We start from the raw sequence: 24,279 nt of genomic DNA on the forward strand, positions 1-24,279 counted from the left end.
TATTTACCCTCCTCCCCCCCCCAAACATTTTTTTGGGGGGCGGATGGGGTAAATATTTCCCCACATCCCAAATAAATAATCCCTAAAAAAAATTTCAGCGCACTTCGCGCACGTTTTTTTTGTTCCAATATCAAGATTTTTTACCACCACCCAAAATCAAGAAGATAATTGAAGTCCCTCAACAGATTATGACGTCATACGATAGAATAGCCAATGAAAGGCCAGTACACACTGTAATTGACTAATGGTAAAATTTATGCTGGTCTCTCATTGGTTATTTTAATGTATGTTGACTCGTTGAGGGACTTTAATCATCTTCAAAATCAATAGACCATATAGTTTCACCAGATTAAAACAGTTCTGAACCATGATAAAAAAAAACATGTCTATTCAAAGAAGTAAAATTTTCCAATTATTAGGGAAAAAATTTTTAAATCAAAATTAATTGTCTAGCTTCCATAAAATAAATAATCAACTTAATCAAACATTTCAGTAAATATCAAAATCTTTTTTTCTAGAGGCAATTTATCTTGGCAGGCTGCCAAGATCGAGGTACCCTCCCCAAAACTAGTTAAAAACCTTACCAGGACCTATTTGATGCTACACTTTAAAGGAGAATCATATGATTGTGAGTTGATTATTGTGTTTGTAATTTTACCCACCCCCCTCCCACCCCCAATAAAAAAAAGATTGGACTTCCTTGAAAGACAAACCTTAAAAATATTAGGTGAGATAATATTAATGAAAAACACTCTTGGCCTCTTAAATAATCTCAAAATTAATATAGCTAATCCAAAATCTTTGTAACTGTCTCTGCAATGTCCGCAGTATCCTAGAACTCAGATGGACGGACGGACAGACGGACATATGAACGAACGGGTTGCGGATGTCCCAACTAATAAAATACCTCAATCACGCCCTAAATATGACCTTAAATATGACTAAATGAAAAACTCTGTAAGACAATTCTAAATACAAGAAGCATTATTCTAGCATTACAATAGTCAAAGTCAGAGTTTTTTTATTTTACTCAGACGGATAGACATAGAATCGGATGGGAGGCAGACTTAATAGTGCCTTAGATTGACTAAGCTTGGTTAGACGATTCTAACTACTCCATGACAACTTAGGTCCAAACCAGGGAGTAAGGGAGGGGACAATGGATCGAATATTCAATTTTTAAGAGTCTCAGACTTTGGGTACTGGCTTAAAGGGAATGTGCAAGAATTCAGCAGTTTCTGACTAACTAGCGCATCAATGCCCCGTTAACTAGCTGAGTTAGTTTTGAATAAAGCAGACAGAAAAATTTTTCCTAAGATGACTGGTTTTAACAAATATTTTCCCCAAGAAAATGTCATTTCATGTATAGAAACTCTACTGTGACATTTATGTATTAAACGATCTAAGAACCCCTTGAATTTAGGTAGCAGTTAAAAATATATGAGAAGGGTTGACGAAGTTCTAAGGGTGATTTTTCTAGTGATTAATTACAGAATGTTTACTACATTGTTATGTACTGGTAATTTAATTTTCAAGTAAATGATTTTTTTCTTAGAACTAATTTTGTTCTCAATTATATTACCATGATCCCTTTATAAATTTGGTCCAATATTTTGGATAAATCTGATTTTCATTGCTTTTCAGTGAAAACTCTTAAATTGAATTGGGCCAAAAAAACTGGAATTATTCATATGAATTGGATTTTACAGTTAACTTTCATGTAATTACTAGCAAATTTCCCAAGTGGTTCTTAGTATAGGTGGATACAAGAAAAAAGTAAGGGACTTAGCCAAAAAATGGACTGTACAAAAATACCAAAAAAATAATACAATAGTACTTTTGTATATTTTGTATAATGTTCATAATACAAAAAAAGATATAGTTTAAATTTTTGCTGCTAGGTGTCTCTCACTTTTTAGAAAAACTTTTTTTTTGGGGGGGGGGGGTTTCCAATATATGTATGGTTTTTAAAAAATCAAATAAGTAAATATTATTTAAATTGGTTTCCCATTTCATTTTTTTTTCAGTATTTTAAAATATTTTATTTCAAATAATTACAAAATCTAAACTATAGACACCAGTATACCAAACTTAATCAACTTCAGTATAGCATGGAAAGGATCATAGCCTAGCTATGATAACAGTTAAAACATGAGAATCTTTTCACTTGGCATCCATTATAGAAGTAAAAGATGAGAATCTCTCATGTACTCTTATCATAATGAATAGTTAAAAACATGGAAATATCTCCCTTAACTCTATAATATTTTTGAGAAAATATAAGTTTTCAAACCCTTGAAGAATAACATTTGTACTTTTGTATGATTATCATAAAACAAACAAAAATTCTATCTTTACAATGTATAACCTGGGAATTTTAAAAAAAAATTCTCGTATACATTTTTTGCTTCTCGTACTAATTTCAATTTGTGTTAATTTTTTACGCCTCGTACTAATTTTCTAACCTACACGGCCGAAAAAAACTATACAGTTTTAGTATATAATATATGTCTCTCGTACTAACAAAATTTCTCGTAAGAATTCTTGCATAACGATGGTATACTATTGTAGATCCCACAAATTTTTTATACTATAGTATAACAAAATTGATACAATTTTAGAGTAAGGCAATGTATACTATTGTAAACAAAAAGTTATACTAAAACAAGGATGACAACATCCATAAGTAGCGAAGCCAAAAAATTCATGGATGGGAATACGGTTGTTTTCTTAAAACGACAGGAAAGTTAATTTTTATCTCCTTAACTTACCAAATTTGGAAAATCGGACATGTACAAGAGAAATGGAAAAATAAGGAAAAATTAAAAATAGCTAAAAACCTGCATAAAGGCAGTCTGACTGTCATGATTGTTTTCTTTAAACGACAGGAAATTTAATTTTGATATCTATAACTGATTTTTTTTTGGAAATCGGACCATAAACACCAAAGATATGAAAAAAAAGTGAAAAATACAAAAATAGCCTAAAACCTGTTTAAAGGTAGTCTGACCGTCATAGTTGTTTTCTTTAAAATACAGGAAATTTAATTTTGATTTCTATAACTGAAAAAATTTGGAAATCGGACCATAAACACCAAAGATATGGAGAAAAAATGTGAAAAATACAAAAATAGCCTAAAACCTGCTAAAAAGCGGTCCGACCGCCATTGATGTTTTATAGTTAATTGTGCTCCTTATTAATAGGAATGTTGTCAAAAAACTTCAGCATTCTATCTTTTATAGGAGCTGAGTAAATCCCATTTCCCCCATAGCGTTACGGACTGACTGACGGACAAAGTGAATTATAGAGTAGCTTCGCTACTAAAAAGGATTGTCTCAACCATGACACTTTGGTTGAGTGTGACTTCCGAATTAGCGGGAAGTTCTAGAGATCTTGTTGACGTACACACAAACCCCCACTACCAGGAACCATCAAGTTTCAACAGCAGGTTTGATTATAGATTTATTGAGGCAACTATTTCAAAGTCCTGAAATTACAAAATCAATTAATACAAAATTCCAGTTTTTATAACCACGTAATCTTATTTGCTTTTTAAATCATTTTTTTCTACGGTTAAGAATCTTAGGAAACTTTGGCTTTAAAGGAAAATTATTTGGTTTAATAAATCATTGTTAAATGCAAAAATAAAAGCACATAAAAAATTACTAAAACATAATAATTAATCATAATAAAGTTTCATGTTTAGCTGGCTAAAGCCTTTTAAACTAAATATAATCGTCCTATACACCATTCAAGTTAAATAAAATTTACAAATTCTACCTGAAGTTCTTGTGGTTTAAAGCCCCTGGTATACTAGGGTCGTTCACGCACTATGAGACCAATGATAGGCCCAACTTTGTTCTCCGAAATCTTCACACACTCACATATCATTCAAAAGTAACGAACGTGGACGCATCAAAATATAAACAATCCATGCCGCGTCTCTTTAGAAAAGGAAAGTCAAACAAGACGACATTTGCGCTTAATTTGGGATAATGAATAAGGAATTAATTTCGATCTTGATAAACACAAAGCTTCCTCAAAAAGAGGTTAAGACAAGGATCCACGTATACAAAGGACCAGAATTAGAAGAATTATCTTTTCTCGTATTTATTCGAATCCGGTGGATAGGAACCGGTTCTCATCCATACGAAAAAACTATGTCTAGCATCGTACTATATCCAGTTTTCTACGAATATAGAAATGTACAATCAAAAAATTAAAAACAGTTTTTTTAGCCGGTGCCTTCGGCACCACGGGGCTATAAAAACTAGTTTTAATCTTATAATTGTACATTCTATATCCGCGGAAAGCCGTTTATAATACGATACGAGAAATAACTTTTCTCGTATTCATTCGAATCCGTTGGATAGGAACCGGTTCTCAGCATGGTATTATATCCAGAATTCTACGAATATAAAATTGTACAATAATAAGATTAAAATCAGATTTTTTAGCCGGTGCCTTTGGCACCTCGGGGCTAAAAAACTAGTTTTAATCTTATAATTGTACATTCTATATCCGCGGAAAGCCGTTTATAATACGATGCGAGAAATAACTATTCTCTATTCTTGATGATTTGAGTACTTGAGATATTCTCATTCTATACTTCCAAATTTGAAGTTAAGTGAAGATTCTCATGCTTGAATGCTATCATGGCTTGACTATATTCCTTACTAAAATTGATTAAGTTGCCTCTATAGTTTAGATTTTGTAATTACTTAAATAAAAATATTTTAAAACATTGAGAAAAAAAACCAATTATATGGGAAACATATTAAAAAGAATTACTAATTTCATTTTTAAACAAACTTAGTATTGTTTGTTGGCTTAACAACTTTGGGTACTTTGATTGATTTTTCATTGGTTTATGATCACTAACTCATTTATTTGTTAGATTGTTCTTCCAGTAGGAGGGGAGGGGTGGGGTAAAGGGGGTGGATAAAGGTGTTTGTTCTTTTAGCCAGCTACAAGTTTTACTTTGTTAAAGTACATGATAATCTGGTGTAAAATCCATGTTATAATAATCCATTTTTATAATATTGAGAGGCTTCCCATGTTGGTCTTAGTATAGGTAGAATTTTTTTTGTTTTATGAAAATTATTCAAAACATAAACAAGGATGACAACATCCATAAGTAGCGAAGCATAAACAATTAAATAAGAATTTAGATATTAGTTGACAAAAGCATGTATATTAGGAAAAAATCACGAAACCTTTTCAACATTTGTTTTAAATTTCTTAATATTTATTTATATTTCAGTACTATGACTAACAGACTGACGGTCAAAGTAAATTACATACTGGATGCTCAGAACAACGGGAAATTTTATTTTTATATTTTTAACTACAAAAATTTAAAAAAACGGACCATAAACACCAAAGATATGAAGAAAAATGTGAAAATATAAAAATAGCCAAAAACCTGCAAAAAGGCAGTCTGACCGCCATTGATGTGTTCTTGAAACGAAAGGAAATTTAATTTTGATATCTATAACTGAAAAACTCTGGAAATTGGGCCACAAACACCAAAGGTATAGAGAAAAATGTGAAAAATACAAAAATAGCCTAAAACCTGCTTAAAGGCAGTCTGACCATCATAGTTGTTTTCTTGAAACGACAGGAAATTTAATTTTGATTCTATAACTGAAAAATTTTGGAAATCGGACCATAAACACCAAAGATATAGAGAAAAATGTGAAAAATACAATTATAGCCTAAAACCTGCTAAAAAGCGGTCCTTTCGCCATTGATGTTTTATAGTTCATTGTGCTCCTTGATAATGGGAATGTTGTCAAAAAGTTCAGCCTTTTATCTTTTATAGGAGCCGAGAAAATCACGTTTCCCCCAAACTAAGACGGACAGACGGACATACGGACAGACGGACAGACGGACATTTCAAGTCTTGGGATTTATAGGTAGGCCCAGAATAAGTAAAATAGGACAATTATATGGCATGTTTTCAAATTTTTTTTACAGATATAAACAACAATAACATACTTTTCAAAAAACTTTTGATTTTGTGTTAATATCATTATTCTAAAGGTAGTTATGTTGATGTGAAGTTTGTACTCTCTCTCTCTCTCCCTCTGTTTTTTTTTCTTTGACCTATCCTTAAATTGCTCATTGTTTTTATAAATCTTTAGTTTCAACCAACTTACAAGTGGAGCTTTTCTATAATTAGAGTCAGTCCATACATCCGTCTGTCTGTTTTATGCAACTGATATTTCTTATTGTTAATTTAGTCTTTTAGAATTGTCCAATCAATTTAAAACTTTACATGGTAATTTTCTTTAACCATTTGGTACAATTTAGAAAGCATTTAAAACATGTTTTTTTAATTTGTTGATCTAAAGTTTTCATATGATATTATTATATATGTATATGATATTTGAATAATGATTTCTGGAATGATTAGGCACTATCATAAAGAAAAGCAGTTCTAGAATCATGTCTTAAAATATGAGTCCATAAAAAGCATTTTGTAATCCAGTATTTTTGAGAGATATTTTTAAAGAATTGTTGGTTAGTCTCCTAGACACTGTTCAATAGTAATTTTATACATTTAAATGTATAGTTGTCTTGTCTGTTTTTTTAGCTTTGCTTTTATGAATATTGCAATCCTTGTTTTTCATACTATATCTATAATACAAAGTAGAAGGATGTCTGTCCGTCTGTCTGTCTGTACGTCTGTCTGTCCGTCTGAAGCTTAAGATCTCAGTAACCGCTGAACCGATTGGGCTCTACTTTTCAGGGATTATACCTACTGGTCCTGTGATGGTTTTAAGCTATTTTCTTGGGGGTTTGGACACCCCCAACCCCCCCAAAAACAAAAATTCCCCCATTTCTTTTTTTTATTTTTTTATTATTGGTTCTTTATTTTTTTGTTTTGCAGGAGATTTCCTTGGTCCTTTTACGAATTTCACCTTAATTTTTTTTTATCAGCTCTTGGGGCAAAGCCCCTAGAGGCTAGGGGCGAAGCCGCTAGTATATATCTAAACTACTATATCTCATATCAACAAGGATGATAATATTCATAACTAGTGTAACACTAAAAGAAGTGACTAATAAAGCAGATTTTCAGTGGTCATAAAAAGTAAAAGAATCAGATAAGATAAGTGATGATCAATCATGGGCTATGAGGGTGTGTTATACAATTTTTCGGCGTTGCTACAAAAGACCAACTCTACAAAAGACCAACTAGACGGTTCTACAAAAGAACAACGCCTACAAAAGACCAACTCTACAAAAGACCAACGCCTACAAGAGACTAACATTCAAAAAATCGTAATGCTAGAAGTTCATAGCCGCAGAGCTCGGCCCCCTAGCCTGTCTAGCCGCGGGCGGTCGGCCCCCTTGTCTATAACCTAACCTAACCTAACCTATATGTATGAATGTTTAATGTACATTAATTTATTTATAGTTTAAAATATCGTTGATTTTACAAAAAGTGGTTGGTAGATTTTTTTCAAATTTTTAATATTTTTTACAATATTTAGGTAAGGTTAGGTTAGGTTATAGGCAAGGGGACCGAGCGCCCTTGGCTAGGCAGGCCAGGGGGCCGAGCGCTGCTTAATTATGTAATACATTATTAATAAATTTAATTTTTATATAACAATATATAGGTGTTGGTCTTTTGTAGGCGTTGGTCTTTTGTAGCAACGCCTTTAGTCATCCTTCCAAAAAATTGAATCATAAAAAAACTAATACAGAGCATTTAGAAAATATTTTTTCTTTTCAGTAAAAATTTGCTAGAACTCAAACTCTGTGTATGATAGATAAAAATATAGTTATTTTAAATCATTTTCTTTTAAAATTATATAGAACACAGTAAAAGTGCTGGACTGATTATGACGTAAAAAAAAATTGCAAATAAGAGGCCACGATAAATTTTACCATTAGTCAATAATGGCCTCTCATTGGCTATTTTTTTTGTTACGTCATAATCAGTCAGACACTTTTACTGTGTTTATTATATATCTTAAAATATTCCAACTTGAACCCTAGAACCAAAGATATCAATATTTTATACTTAAACATTTCTGTTGTATCACTCTGTAAGAATTAACAAGAACAGCATTGTTCAAACCGTGCATTATAAGGTTTTTGCAAAAATTATAAAAGTACCCAAAATTAAATCTATTATGGACCACAATTTGTCAGAAATAAAATTTTTGTAAGAAAACATGAAATTTAGCAAATTTAATTGCTAAAATAAACGTATTTATAAGTCATCTTCATTTAATGACTCCTTTAACCCTTAAATGTCCATTAAAACCACGAGAACGGCAAAAATCGTTAAAAATCACTCCATTGCATGGAGGCAAAAAAAGGCTAAAAGAAAGATCTGCCTCTTAAAGTTTAAAAACATTGCAGAGAGGATCATTGGCTTTAAAATTACTTCTTCCCCCTCTAACAAGAGAAAATTTGAAATATCGCTCGATTATTTAATACCTTGGGATTTAAATATCCATTTATGCTCAATTTTGTTTGCTTAAATAACATTCTATTGCTTCAAAAAGGTGATGTTAGCAAATTATTTCTTTAATAAAATGATAAAACGTTTTTTCATTTAATTTTCATTTATTTTACTGTTGTTTTTTGTTTAATATTAAAATTAAAAATAAAAAAAAATCTTCCAAAGAAAATTTTAAAAATCTTTTAAGTTTTTCAAGAAAATGTTTCAATTTAAGGAAATAATATTTAGTTTAACTAAAACTACCGACATATGTAAAGCTGAATTATGCCGAAGATTAGTCAATTAAAAGAAAGTTACTTAGGTAATATTTTCCTTTTATTTTTTTTATTCAAATATAATTAATGGACAATTGTACTGGTTACAATACCCAATTAAAAATTATGTCTTTTTCAGATGAATTCGACCAGAAGGAATCATTTTCCTAGTTTATAAGAAACTAATAGAGTTATTATTACTTATAATTTGATTTTTCCATAACTTTTGGGAATAAAAAATCTCTAGATCCTTCAGAAATGGTTGTAGATATACGCAGCTTAAAATATCTGCTTGTTAAACTATAAAGTATTACTTAGATTAAGCCTGCTTTGCAGAGAAAACAATTAAATACAATAAATGGTAACTTTAAAAAAATAATTTATTTTCCACAATCCTAATTGGAATTATTATTATTATATTACATTTAATAAAGAAATCTTTTTTTCTTAGATATAACAAACCAACCTAGTATTCGCAAGGCAGCCAAATCTACAGATTACTTTTAACAATGTTCGATTATTACCCAGCAGACATCACAGTCTATCCATTGTAGATTAAATAAAATTAAATGAAAATTAAATGGTTCTCACGTTAAAGAAATTTTCCCATTGGTCAAAAAAATGAATTTAAATGAAAAATATATGTGTCATTTAAATCCAAAAAATGGTTCACACATTCAAAAAACTTTCCCACGCTTGAAATTATTGAAAAAACCTAATTAAATGGATATTTAAACAAATGAAACATCGCGTTTGTTGCAATGGAATGAGTTATTTAAAAGAAGCCTGCAAGAAATACCACGCTTTAACTGCTGAAAGACTGCCACAAGTAGACCCAATACCCCAAATTTGAAGCCTTCAGCTTTTATAACAAAAATGAAAATGACATTTTATGTACAATAAAATTTTTGAAAGAATTTCAATGCTAATGTTAGAAATTTTGAAATTAAACTACGTGGCCTAGAAACAAAATTATAAGCTTATTTTTGTCATAAATTTAGGTTTTCAGTAACTAATTATATTTTTACAATATAAATACCCATTTTTACAGTCAAAATCATTAAAAAAAATTAAGTTTAACTTGCATTGTACCGAGTGTACTGTAGCCAATCAGAAGGCTGAATCAGCTAAGCAACCAATCACAGCTGAGCTTGTATTAGTTTCCCCCTTTGTTTTTACTATGATTTTTGTTTACAAATGCAATTTAAATCGAATTTTTTCATAGATTTTGACTATGAAATGTGGTGTTTTTATTATAAAAATGTAATCAGTTACTGGCAATCTAAGTTTCTGACAAAGATAAGGTTATAATTTAATATTGTTTTTTCTTTTATGAGCATTGGAAATCTTTCAAAATTTTCATTGTACATAAAATGCTATTTTAAAATGCCTAGAACTTTTTTGTTATTGAAGCTGAAGGCTTTAAATTTGGTGTATTGGGTCTACTTGTGGCAGTCTTTCAGCAGTAAAAGCGTGGTATTTCTTGCGGGCCTCATTTAAGCAAACAAAATTTAGCATAAATGGATATGCTATCGCTCAATCATTAAATACCAAAACAAAAAATTCAAACTTGAATATCTTTTTCCACAGATTGAATTTCAAAAATTGGTCTGACAGTTTTTCCAAAGTCGGGAAGATCTATCGAATAGAAAAGGTTTGAAACCGATAGAACATTTCTGTATACTAAAACATATTTTTTCTCCTGTTTTTTTCACACAGTTCCAAAAAATGAAATTCAATGAAAATTAAATAGTTCTCATGGTCAAAAAATTTTCCCATGGGTCAAAAATATGAAATTAAATGAAATATTTACTTAAACCAAATATCGCCTTTTTGCAATGGAATTTAAAATGCTCAATTACTCAAAAATGGCCAGGAGGGCGCACATAGTGAAAACTGTTTTATACACAATACATGTTGCAAATTGATATTATTATTGCAAAACCCGCAACCTCCTGGCCGTTTTTGGATAAAAAAGAAAAAACTGATTTTTTGGGGTTAAAATCTTTATAGTTTTGGTTAAATTTTCTAACAAAATGTCAATTTACACCCCCAAAAAAATATTTTTTTAATTTTTTCTTAAATTAGACATTTGTACAGTTATCTGAAATGTACCTCAACCAAAAAATATTTTCATAAGATGAGCACATATGTATTTTTTGTTGCTTTGAAAAAATTGGTTAAAAAAATCTGGAAAATCATAAAAACTGACAAGAAGTTTTTCATTACCTTTTTTTAAAAATGGCATAAATCCTCAGAAAATTAATACATTTTAAAAATTTCTTTTCTAGCTGTCTACTTACAGCCATTATTAATTTCTAGGATAGATAAATGTCTTTTAGAATTAGACAAAATTTTGTCAAATAAAATTTTTTTTTTTGATATTTAAAAAAACAATTTATTAATATTTTAAGTCCTTTTTTTTAGAACTTATCAAAATTTATTTTATTGTACATTTTTTGTTGTTCAATTGTATACATTTCTAAAATTTTGTTACAAAATTGGAACTTAAAAAACATTTTTGAAATGAATCAAAAAATTATACAATAAATACTATTCATTTTTAGTTTTAAAATTTGGACTTAACCATACACCCTGTTCCAGAAAAGCCAAAAAATGACAAAAAATCATAGAGAGTGTATATTTTAAAATTTTGATGAAATTTTATTTAAATAGCAATATGTATCCATATATCTTTCAATATAATGGCGAAATTTTAAATATCTCCATCCTGGCTGGCACAGGATGCCAGCAAACCTGGCAGGGTCATACAGGTAAAGAGCAAAAATATTTTGTTTGTATCAAACTAAGCATTTTAAGTTACCAAAAACTAAAATATCCTATACTAGTACATACCAATATGAAATTTATGTGTTTAAGTAAATTTCAGGGTCCAGGTATGATCCTGCAGGTCCTGATCCTTCAGAAATCTTTAAACAGGTCTTGAGACCGCAATTTTTGACCTATAGACTTCAAATTTTAAACATAAGCTTTTCTAACAAGTATGTATGACCTACTGAAATTATATGAAAATCTAATTTTCTAATCTAAAGTTTACATACAAATAAGCCTATTTCTTATTTATGTTCTGTGTGTATATGTAGGGATGGAGGAGACAATGGGCTGTTTATTATAATAGTCATTAAAGTCACCAAATAGCGTTTTCTTATTTGTAGGCATAACAATTTGTGGGACTTTTATTGAATTTTGATTGGTTGGTTTATTAGTTGAGTGTCCAAACATTTCAATCACTAATTGTAATTTATAGAAGGGGCAATTTTGTGTATTAGCATTGAGAATGTACATAATTTCTTGGCCATTGTCTAATCCCTATATATCTCTGATATGTAAGACTTTCATTTTATTTTCAATTTACTTGAAAGCACAGTTATGGAATTTCGACCATAAAGATTTTTTTTATCCAATCTTGACAAGAGAGGTATTTTTGTAGAGAGGAATATATATAGGAAATGCCTATGTAAATTAGAAAATCCGCAGAAATCATATTTGCAAGTTATTTGCAAAAATCTGCAATGTTAATTTGCAAAATTAATTTCATGCCTTAAATGACAGATTTAGAAAAAAAACTTTTTATGAAAGATGTTTATCTATAAGTTTTATGATAAAAAAAGTTATAGGAACAAAAAATATGTTTTTCTTGATGTAAACACAATAATTGGCATAAAATCTATCATCCTAAATGTAAAAATCAGATATAGAATCCTTTTTAGAGTTAATATAGTGAAAAAAGTAACCAAGACATTTTTGCAAAGTATGAAAATCTTTTTGATTTTGGTATACATATCAGATAAATGTATATAAAATTAGTGATCAAAAACTATAAAACATGTTATAACTTTTTTCAACACTGTCATTGATTAAATTACACTTTGAGGTTTAAGAATTACCAAAGTAGTGCATAAAAACTCTTTTTATGAAGTAATCAAACAAAATAAATGCCAAAAAAACAACTACAAAATGGTCTATTGCATTATAAAAAATGCCTAATTGTTGATTTTATTTTATTTTGTTTAATAACTTCATAAAAAGAATTTTTATGTGCTACTTTGGTAATGAGTAAACCTAAAAGTGCATTTTAATCAATGATACAGTTAAAAAAGTTATAACTTGTTTTTTAGTTTTTGATCACTAATTTTATATACATTTAATTGATATGTATATCAAAATTAAAAATAACTATTTTCTTTAGATTTTCATACTTTGCAAAAATGTCTTGGTTACTTTTAGCATTATATTTGCTCTAAAAAGGATTTTAAATCTGATTTTTACATTTAGGATGATAGATTTTATGTTAATTATTGTGTTTACATCGAGAAAAATTATTTTTTTTTGTTCCTTTACCTTCTTTTATCATAAAATGTTAGAAACTGCTTTTTTTCAGATATAAGGTACTTTCTATATAAATAAATTCCTCTTTCTTTTAGCTTTATGGTCGAGATTCTATAACTGTGAAAGGAAGCATTTTCTATCTTAAACAATACAAATTCTACTTGTCTTTTTTTAATAAGTATGAAAGCACCTTTGGAAAAAGGTTGCTTAATATAAGGGTGAAATGAGTAAATAATGCTATCGAATCAAATAAGAATATGTATTTAAACTAGGAAACCACATAAAATTTTCTAAACTTCTAGCTTTGATGGGTTCAGATGTGGATATAAGTGGGACACCCCCCCCCCTAGATATACCACACTTTTCTGGAATCTTGCCAAAACAAGTATCAACTGTTGGGAATATCAAAGTATGACTCCATGCAAAATTTGAGCCGGATCCGGCCAAAACCGGCCGTGAATTTTATGAAAAACCGGTTTTTTCCGGTTTTTAGGGGGTATCTGTATATCGATTCAGCTGGAGCAAAACCGGTTAGAGGTACAAAAAATTTTACTTCACATGAAATTTAGCCAATGCAATTGCCTACAAAAATGTACTTCATCATCAACTTGATTGGACAACTCTTTCCCCTCCTAAATCTCCATTAAAACCTCGGAAACGGCAAAAATCGCCAAAAATCAAGCCTTCGGCGGCAAATAATGGCTAAACGGTTAGCCGGAGGCGAATGAAACATAAATAAATAAATGTCTGCCTCAAAAAGTTGTTCAACATCAAAGAGATGCTTGAAGTCTCTAAAACGACTCCTTCCCCTCCTTTAAAGGGAAAAACTGAAAAAACGTGATTTTCAAAAGTATGCCCACTTCGTGGGTGTGGGGGGCACTGAACCCGTCACCCCAGGGTCACCAAATATAAAGTCTAGGCGGCCCACAATGCTGAATTTTCACCAAGTGAAAGTATTGTGTCATTATCTCTTATGAGAAAAAAGTTATTAATTAATTAAAATTTCAAATTGTGATTTTTTGATGGATTTCTTTGAGGAAATGACAGGCTGGTCAATTTTTAGGCCATTTTTTTCTGTTTTTGGCCCGCCACGCCCAAACGGTTTGAGATAATCTCACGGGACCTTTTGCCCGACCTAAGCCTGGTTATTTGTAAGGCATAAGAAAAAAAAATCCCGGATTGGATGAAGCACGACGTCACTGCGCGCAGTCAAAAATCGCTGGTCGGCTCATTTTGCCCCCTCAAACCCTCACCTCGTGCCATTTTTCTGTGTAAAGATTATAATTATAATCTTTTGCGTAAGTCTGTTTTTTTCCCTAGACCTCACAAATAACCAGACTTAGGTTGGGCAAAAGGTCCCGTGAGATTATCTCAAACCATTTGGGCGTGACGGCCCAAAAACCGCAAAAAATGGCCTAAAAATTGACCGGCCTGTCATTTCATCAAAGAAATCCATCAAAAAATCACAATTTGAAATTTTAATTAATTAATAACTTTTTTCTCATAAGAGATAATGACACAAGACTTTCACTTGGTGAAAATTCAGCATTGTGGGCCGCCTAGACTTTATATTTGGTGACCCTGGGGTGACGGGTTCAGTGCCCCCCACACCCACGAAGTGGGCATACTTTTGAAAATCACGTTTTTTCAGTTTTTCCCCTTAAAGGAGGGGAAGGAGTCGTTTTAGAGACTTTAAGCATCTATTTGATGTTGAACAACTTTTTAAGGCGGACATTTCTTTATTTATGTTTCATTTGCCTCCGGCTGACCGTTTAGCCATTATTTGCCGCCGAATGCTTGATTTTTGGTGATTTTTGCCGTTTCCGAGGTTTTAATGGAGATTTAGGAGGGGAAAGAGTTGTCCAATCAAGTTGATGATGAAGTACATTTTTGTAGGCAATTGCATTGGCTAAATTTCATGTGAAGTAAAATTTTTTGTACCTCTAACCGGTTTTGCTCCAGCTGAATCGATATACAGATACCCCCTAAAAACCGGAAAAAAACGGTTTTTCATAAAATTCCCGGCCGGTTTTGGCCGGATCCGGCTCAAATTTTGCATGGAGTCATCCTTTGATATTCCCAACAGTTGATATTTGACTTGGCAAGATCCCAGAAAAGTGTGGTATATCTACCCCCCCCCCCCCCCCTTAAAAAAAGGTAGAATGGTTCATATAAGAGCCTAGACATTTAGGGATAATCTTTATTTAAAACTATTCTTTACTTTTAGTTTAATTGAATATGTGTTGGAAATAAATAGAAAAATAAATTACTTTTATATCTTAAAAAATTGTTTTTTTTTGATACTATCTTCAGGGCTTAAGAAAACAAACTTCGCATAATTTCGCATAAACAGGGTAAAGTTCTCTGATATCATACATACATCTAATATCACCATGTAAGAGGATTTGCTTTCGCTCTTTTGTGCTTAAGAGATCTGGAACCAAACGTAAAATTTTCATTGTCTATTTTACAGAAATCGGGTATGCTAAGTAAACCATCTACAATTACAACAAAAAATGAAGATTTGACTTCTTTTAAAGGCTAAACGTATAAATTATTACATACTGAATCCAAACATATATGTATAATACTTAAAAATAGCCTTAAAAATAAAGGGTCCACACTGATTTGAAATGTAGTTTACATTAAAAATAGTTGTTTAAAATGATTAAAAGGAACTTAATTCCATACATCTGGTATAATTACACATAAAATTCTTATTTTTCATAGTAAAGAGCTAATTCTTTCGGCTTTATTTCCAAAAACCTGTGTATATTACTAAACAATTGTTTAAATGGGTATTTTCCAAAAATATACAAAAAAATAAATATTTTACTTAATAAAAACACATAAAAGTACTATTGTAGACAAAATTGATACAACATGTACGAGAAAAAATAGGGGACTTCGCCAAAAAAAATTAGACAAAATTACAAAAAAATAATGCAATATTACTTTTTTATGTTTTGTATAATTTTCATACTGGCTGGGTTACTCCAAGCAAAAATTTAAAAATTTTATTGACCTTTAATAGTGGCTATCCCAATTACATATACATATACAAATATATGACATACCTTTTCCATAGAAATTAAATTCTGCCCGTTTCAGTCTTGATGGGTTATATGTATGATATGCAGAATTCATCTTTTACTCATTTATCACTTTTAATTATGTACATTTTAGTTATTTCACTATCTTGGTGTTCAGTAGTTTTGATAACAAAAAGAACTAGATAAATATTTTTATGTTACACCAAGATTACATAATTATTTCAATATTATATCACTTGGTTAAATACACGGAAGTTTGGATCTTGAACATGATATGTAGCGGATATAGGTACAGTTTACACCTTCCTGTGTGCAATCTTCATGCAGGAACATTCAGTTAACATTATCACATATGCAATTAAGTGTAAAATAAACCAAAATATTTTTTATAACAACTTATGTTTTCGTAGTTTCAAGATTTCAGGAAATATTCTAATTATATTAATTTTATTGTTAATCTTAATTTTTAGGTCATCTGAATTGTTAAATTAATCGTTACTGCGGCTAAAATAAAATTAATTTAGCTGAAATAAATTGTTAAAGCTAGGAGCTAGCATCAGCTGCAACATTTAATGGCTGCGTAAAAAAAGTGAAGGAGACAAAATAAGTGTGGTAGCCGGAGCCCTATGTTATTCAAACATAAAAAAACAAGATGAATCAAATACAATTTAAAAATAACTTATTCATAGAGTAATTGTCTTTCAATGTTAAATATGTTGGTCGATTCAATTGACCAAGAAAAAAAAAAGTATGACAACATTTATAAGTAGTGGAACAATCTAGAATTATGAAAGAAAAAGTGTCAAAGAGTAGATGCTCGTTGTCAAAGGAAAACTGTAAAATAAGTTCTGAACACATAACATTACAAGCAACAGAGACTACATAATTTTACAAACAGAATTTACATCTTTAACACAGACGGTCACAGTAATTTGTGGTGGAGACCGCGACCGTGGCTCAACACGTAGCGCATCCGTTCGTCGTCGGAAAGGTGATAGGTTCGAATCTCGATCCGACACCGCGTCATAACTGAAGACGTTAAAAATGGTTCCTACTGCTGCTATGTCAGATGCGCGACATAAATAGTTAGAGTAGGGGGAATGCCTTGGCCCAAAACAGGCGCAACTCATTACCATGCACAGTTAGGACTTCTCAGACAAAGGTCGTGCAATCAAAGGGTTGGTTGTCTGATGGGTGTTGATACCCTAGGCGATTGAGCGCGTTACTCTGGACTTTAAAACGCAGAGTATGTTCAAAGGTGACGTGGGGAGGACTTGTGCCCGAAGCGTCACCACGCCCCTAGAGTCAATATTAAAAAAAAGTTGTAGTGGAGATGCACAATTGTAATGTAATTCTTTACACAACATTTTAGCAGTAGGTATATTGCATTGTTTATCAACTATAAAAATTTAATACATACAGACTGACATACAGAAATGATTATAAATAGATCATTACTAATCAGCAAAATCTTAACAAAAAGAACAGCCCATATCTTTCATAACACGGATGACAACATCCCTGAGAAGCGAATCTGGAAAACAAAGGGATTAACAAACGAACAAAGTGAACCAAACAAATGTTCAGTGGTTATTCAGAAAAAGAGAAATTAGGACGTTAAAAAACAAGATATAAGAATGATAAAATCATGAAACCTTCATGAAAGTTATTTATATGTCTTTTTTTTGCATGACCCTTAGACCCTTTGGAAATGAAACCTTTAAAGGAAAAAATCAACAATAGATCTCCAATAGCAGCAGAGAAAATAAAACAAATTTATGAACATTTAAAATAAACCTACTTGCCTTTCATCTATGAACACAAAAAAACGATGGAAAAATTAATTTTAAAATACTACTACCAATAAAAATTCAGACCAAAAACACCAATGATATGTGGAAATTAGTAAAAAAGCTGCTTCAAAGCAGTCGGAATGGATTTTCTATACTTAAACTGTTTTTAACCTATTTTTGAATGGGGGGTCAAAAATATACTAGGACACCTATAGAATCAGAATGCAGAGCCCAAATTTGAATTAAGTCCCCAATAAACTTTTTTGGGGGGATTTAAAAATTAATTTTTAGTGTTGCTGTAATCATTTTGACCGAAGCAAAAGCTCTCTTTTTACTTCGGGTAATATTGTGGCTTACAGAACATTTTTATATAATTCACTTTATATTGATACAATAAAAAAAACATTACTTTGTTCATTGGAAATAATTTTTTTTCGAAAACAATTAATTTCATTGAAAAATCTAACATTTACAATAAAACAAATAATTCTGAAATCTAACCAATAAGAAGTCTTGTTTTATATAATTCTTTACAATTCAAAAAAAGAGTGTTTTCACAAAGTGACGTATTTCCAATGTAGTTAAATATTTTTTATTTAATTAAAATGAAAAGAATGAAAACCATACACATAAAAGATACATACTTTTTAAAATTATTTTAAAAGATAAGTTTGAATAATCTTATTTTATAACACATTTGTATATGTATTTGTATTGCATAAACATTTGTTGTCATTTAACCCTTTACAGCCATTTTTTATGTTTTTAAAATAAGTGAGAGAACACAAACATGTTAATGTTAATTCGTTGATATATTATAAAGAATTAACTTTTTTGTGAATTTTTATAGTAAAATCGTAAGGCCTAATTTTACTCTATACCAGAATACAATATTTATGAAGCAAAACACTCTAAAAGCTACGAATTTTACCCAAATAAAAAAAAGACCTTTTGCTTCGGTCAAAATGATCACGGCAACAGTAAAAATTAATATTTAAATCCCCCCAAAAAAGTTTATTGGGGACTTAATTCAAATTTAGGCTCTGCAGTCTCATTCTACTGGTGTCTTAGTATATTTTTTATATACGTTTTAAAAATAGGTTAAAAACAGTTTAAATATGATCCATAATAATGTGATGGTTGATAAGAAAAATCAGAAGTTAAGTTGTTAAATCAGCTGAGTAAATTTGACTGACGGGCAGATAGAGTAAAATTATGAAGTAGCTTTGCTACCAACAATTAAGAAAACGATTCGCTATGCAAATTTGATATCCATTAGAGCATAACAGAGAGATCAAAGAACCAAGTAATCTAACAGAACTATCCTTCTAAAAATTGATACAGAAACAAAACTTTTCCTGTCGAAATGTAAATACTCACAATTAGATTATCTACTATTTGTGAAGAGGATTTTCACAGAAAAGACACATAAATATTGAAAATGAAACCAATGAATAAAAGAAATGAAAAATTAAAATCCTAATAAAAATTAATGTGGGTCATTATTCTTAATTTTATTAATAAGAAATTTGCTATAAATTCAATCTCTATATGATGTTTTTGGCATACTTGTGAATAAATACACGTATTTGGTGTGTAACTAAAAGTCTATACCAATAATACAGTTATTCTACCTTCACTTGTCACTTAAATCGAAAAAGGCTTTCTGTTATGAAAAAAAATTAAGAAAAATTAAAATGTAGATAATGCATAAAGAAAAGTTTTTTAAAGATCTAACGTGGTAAAGTTAACATTCCTCACACATAACTTGAATCACAAATAAAGCAATCAATATCTGTGCTGTACGCGCTGACAAGGTCTTAAACTAACTGAAGTGAAGATTAGGCCTTCCATCAAATCTACCTGCCTGCCTAGTATTGGTGGCGAAGAAGAAAAGCAATGAAAAAATTTAACAAGTTAAATTTCATATCTTGATGAATGTATAATTTAATGCCTTTCATTAAAAGTATTTAATTCAAAAATAAATAGATGTTTTGATTAGCAAAAATGTTTTCCTGCATGTCTTAAGAACTGATTGTTCTCATTTGCAGTGCAACTTCTTATAGGTTCTAGGAGTAAAGATTTTGGCGCCACCAAAAGATTTTTATACATTTCAAAAAGTAAAAAAAAACTTATTTTTGTTTTGTTGTTTTATTTTGAAATAAAATGCCATGATGCTTTTTTCTTTGTTTTAAAAACTTAGTGGATTTGGAGGGGACATTAAGCAAAAGGTAGCATGCGAGTTTGCCATCGATATCGTAGCAGAGTAGCATAATGCTGCTCTCTATTCGGTTCTTTCTAAAGTATAGAATCCTCTCAACTCTTAGTTCTCACTTCTTCTATTTTTATCCTATTTCTCACTCTCTATCTCTCTCTCTCTCTTTAGGAGAAATAGCACCTGTAAATAAAAAATTACCCCACCCCCCCCCCCCCTCCCGAAAAACCTTAATTAGTTTTACTATTATATACTAAGTTACTATTATTACACTGGTATTTTTACTAATTTTTTTTGCTTTCCCATATACTTTCGGATACAGATACCGTAGACGCTAGAGTCGCGTCCGCCAGTAAAAAGTCTCCTATATAAGTCAAAATTTTTATAGAAATAATAGTATACTGGTGAAAAATTGGTTTTCTATACTAAGGTGGATACTTAAAAAACAAGGATGACAACATCCATAAAGGCGAAGCTCTGAAACGATAGGACATACGGACATTTACACTTGTATAGTGTCAGAACTGAATAATCAGAATATAAATGAATAAGAGTCAAAGCAAAATTGTGAGTAAATTTGTTGAAAAACTTTTTGATACAGGATAATGTCTATGGACATACTTACATTTTTAGGACTTGATTACAGAGTTGCTTTGCTTATAATATTGTACTTTGTTGTCCCATGAATCAGTATACCAAAAATCAGAACATTCGGATAATTAGATCACATAAAAAATTTTTGTTAAAAAAGTTAAAAATCAACATGTTTAAAATTGACATACGGATATTCTGGTAATGATCATAGAGTTGCTACGCTTTCTAACTCGTACCTAACTACTACAGGAATCACCATGCAAAGTTTGAAATGGATAAGACAATTCTAACACGCCTAAATTAACGAAAAAAAACTATCTGTCTCAGACGTACGGACGTACGGACCGACCCTAATTATAGAAAAGCTTTGCTTTTAAAAATAGGGTCGCTGCATCGCTGGTGGGGTAAAATTGTTGGAAAAATTCTCCCAAATCACATAAAAATCTACAAAAAGTAAATAAAATCTTATAATTATAACCCTTCTATGATTTTATTTATTTTTGCAAATTTTTTTATGTGATTCTGTAGGTTTAAAAAAAAAAAATTTGCCTCACCAGCGTTGCAGCGACTCTAAAGAATCCACCTCTGGTTTGAGTTTAGATTGCTATAATGGTGCTCCCAATCTTGCCTATCAAAATACATTTACACTGCATGTTATATTTCGCGCAAAGACGCTCTAAAACAAGGATGACATCATCCATATGTAGCGAAGCTCAAAAATTATGGACGGATATCCTGAAAAAATTAACTATAGAGCAGTTTCATAAAGAACATTAAACTAAAAAAATCACGAAACCTTGTAAGATTTATACGTGAAAATCTAGGAATCGATTTAGCACCTTAACCAATAAGCAAATCTTAATGAAACTTTGTTGATATATGTAAATTGTTTACTTGTTTAAAACTTAAAAATGTAGGATTCGATCTAGCACCCCAAATAATTGATAAATCTTATTAAAACTTGGTGAAAACAAGGATGACAACACCCATAAAAGCGAAGTGTCAGAACTGAATAATCAAAACATAAATGTATAAGAGTCGAAGCAAAATTGTAAGTAAATTTGTTGAAAAACTGCTTGATACAGGATAATGTTTATGGACTTGATTATAGAGTTGCTTCGTTTATAGCATACTTTGTTGTCTTAGGAATCGTCATACTAAAAAAAAGATCAATCGGATGATTAGATCACATAAAATTTGTTATTAAAAAAGTAAAAAAAAAAACATATTTAAATTGGACGTACGGACATTCTGTTAATGATTATAGAGTTGCTACGCTTTCTAAATCGTACCTAACTACTAAAAAGTTTTATTCCTCACTTAGTCCGTTATTCTATCTATAGTGTTTTGAAATAAATAAAATTACTGTAGGGGAAATGTTTATTTTTCCTTCTGCTATTTAATATAGAAGAATGATATTTTTTGGAGACTAATGCACTTCTGTCCGCCTATCCGTCGATCAATCAGTACTGCACATAAACACAATTTTATTTTCTGATATCAAAGACTGCTGATATTTTGTGTGAGGATTTGGATGACCACTGCACTGATCATCATTCGTCTGTCTGTCGGTTATGCTGCTTTTCCTTCTTGTTGCTTTTGTGTTTTTACTTTTAGAATTAGGAACTTTGATACTTATGTATATTATCATGAAAATGCATTTTGAAAAATTTGATTCGCAAAAACTGTGTGGGAATATGAATCCCAATAGATGGAGGTATAGATTCTTCTTCTACTTCTACAAGACTTTAATAATGATACTGAGGCTGGTATACTTGATTGCAATCAGCCCCAACCTAAAGCATCTGTAAGTTCTTGTTCCAGATATGGTTGAATAAAACAGCAATATTTGATTTATATTTGATCTAAGTAAGTTAATTTTTTTGGATAGTGTCTGAATACAAAGCAATTTGATTGTTTTAGTTCTTCAGACATCCAGAAGTTCATTTCCTTGTCCTCAATGTTAGGTACCACAAATTCACTGAAGATCACAATCATGTAAACATTACCACAGCACAGCAAAAGCAAGTATTGTAGTTAAAGAACCCTTTTCTAATGTAGTTTTTTCAAAAGGTTTTCATGATACAACTTTTAAAGGTAAAGCTTTCATTAATAAATATAAATTTCTAGGAGATCCAGAAATTAATTAGGTAATAAAGCTGAGGTTTAGGTTAATTTCGAACTGTACATTGATTGTAAACAAAGCTTTAAAAAAGTAATTAATACTAGTTTAAGCTGAAGACCAGCTGACATCTGATGAGAGCCTGGTTGATTATTTAAAACATGCATTCAGGCAAACTGGATTCTCAGTCACTGTAATAGGCTAAAAAAATTCCAGGTTTTTGAAAATACCCATTTTAGCGGTTTGCACAGCCTTAAAGTCACATGTCTTGGTATACTGGAAAAAGTTAAAATCAAATTTTCTAATGGGCCCTTTTTAAGAAAATCCGCGAAATATTTTTTTTTCCATTTTCGTCTAAAATCCTCTAAAACTAAGGTAAAAAAGTTAGGGTAGGCATTTTAAAACTGTTATTGCTCAGCCCATATTTATCCTAAAAAATTGTTAGACATACCAATGGAAAGCTTATCTCTTCTAGTTTTCAAAATGATTTAATTGTGCACCCCCCTTCCCCCCACCCCAATTCTCTAGCTAAATATTGCAACCTGAATACAAACCTTGGGTACCAGAATAAAAAAACTTGGGTACCAGGATGAAAAATCTTGGGTAACAGAATGAAAAATCTTGGGTACCAGAGTAAATATTGTTAACCCTTCCCCATCCTATTGCAAAATACACAACCTGAATAGAAAACCTTGGATAACACTGTGCAAATTGTTTACCCTTCCCCATCCTATAGCAAAATACATAACCTGAATAGAAAACCTTGGATAACAGGATGAAAATCCTTGGGTACCAGAATGAGGAGGGGGAGTTGAATTTGATAGCCATTTTTTTTATTTTAGATTTGAAAAGAAAAAGTAAAAAAATTGTATGGGTAGGGGTGTTTTTATTGAAGGAGGAGGATTTTTTCTAGGTGCGATTTCTCTTGGGGGGTGGTGGTACCCTCATCAAAAATAGTTATAAACCTTTCCAGGACCTATGAGAAGCTACCCACTAATGGAGAACCTGATCGGTCCTACGGTTACCGAGATCCTTGGGTACAAACATACAAACACACAGACAGACATCCTGTTACATTATTATAAGGATAAATTATTAGACATTATCTGAATTGAAAGTTAGGATGCATGCATGGTATCTCGATAAGTAAATCTTCTAATCCATATCTTTGACAAGAAATCTGTTCCAGCACTTTTGAAACAAAGAGTGCACATCTTCTAGGGCCTGTTCAGAAAATTGACCTAAGGTCAATGAACTGTACCCATGTGCACATTGGGTTGTTTATTACACTAGTTCTAAAATTTTTATATAATGAGGTTTTTATTCATCATAATATTCAACCACTAATTATAATATAAATAAGAGGTAATTGTGGTAATACGGCAACAGACGGACGGGCAGTTTACAGAATTGCTACGC

General features: G+C 30.8%; 1 protein-coding gene across 1 annotated transcript in view; it reads right to left on the minus strand.

The window, feature by feature from the left end:
* LOC145312324 (uncharacterized) overlaps nt 1-17,591 on the minus strand; it is a 42,691-nt gene extending 25,100 nt beyond the window's left edge. The window contains exon 1 of the mRNA XM_080151568.1: nt 16,161-17,591. Coding sequence (XP_080007694.1) covers nt 16,161-16,230 — 70 coding nt within the window. The 5' untranslated portion in view covers nt 16,231-17,591. The remainder of the gene's footprint in view (nt 1-16,160) is intronic.
* Between the last annotated feature and the right edge of the window lie 6,688 nt (nt 17,592-24,279).

Source organism: Acartia tonsa, chromosome 2 (genome assembly GCF_053477335.1).
Source record: "Acartia tonsa isolate MP-2025a chromosome 2, ASM5347733v1, whole genome shotgun sequence".
Classification (NCBI taxonomy): Eukaryota; Metazoa; Arthropoda; class Copepoda; order Calanoida; family Acartiidae; genus Acartia; species Acartia tonsa.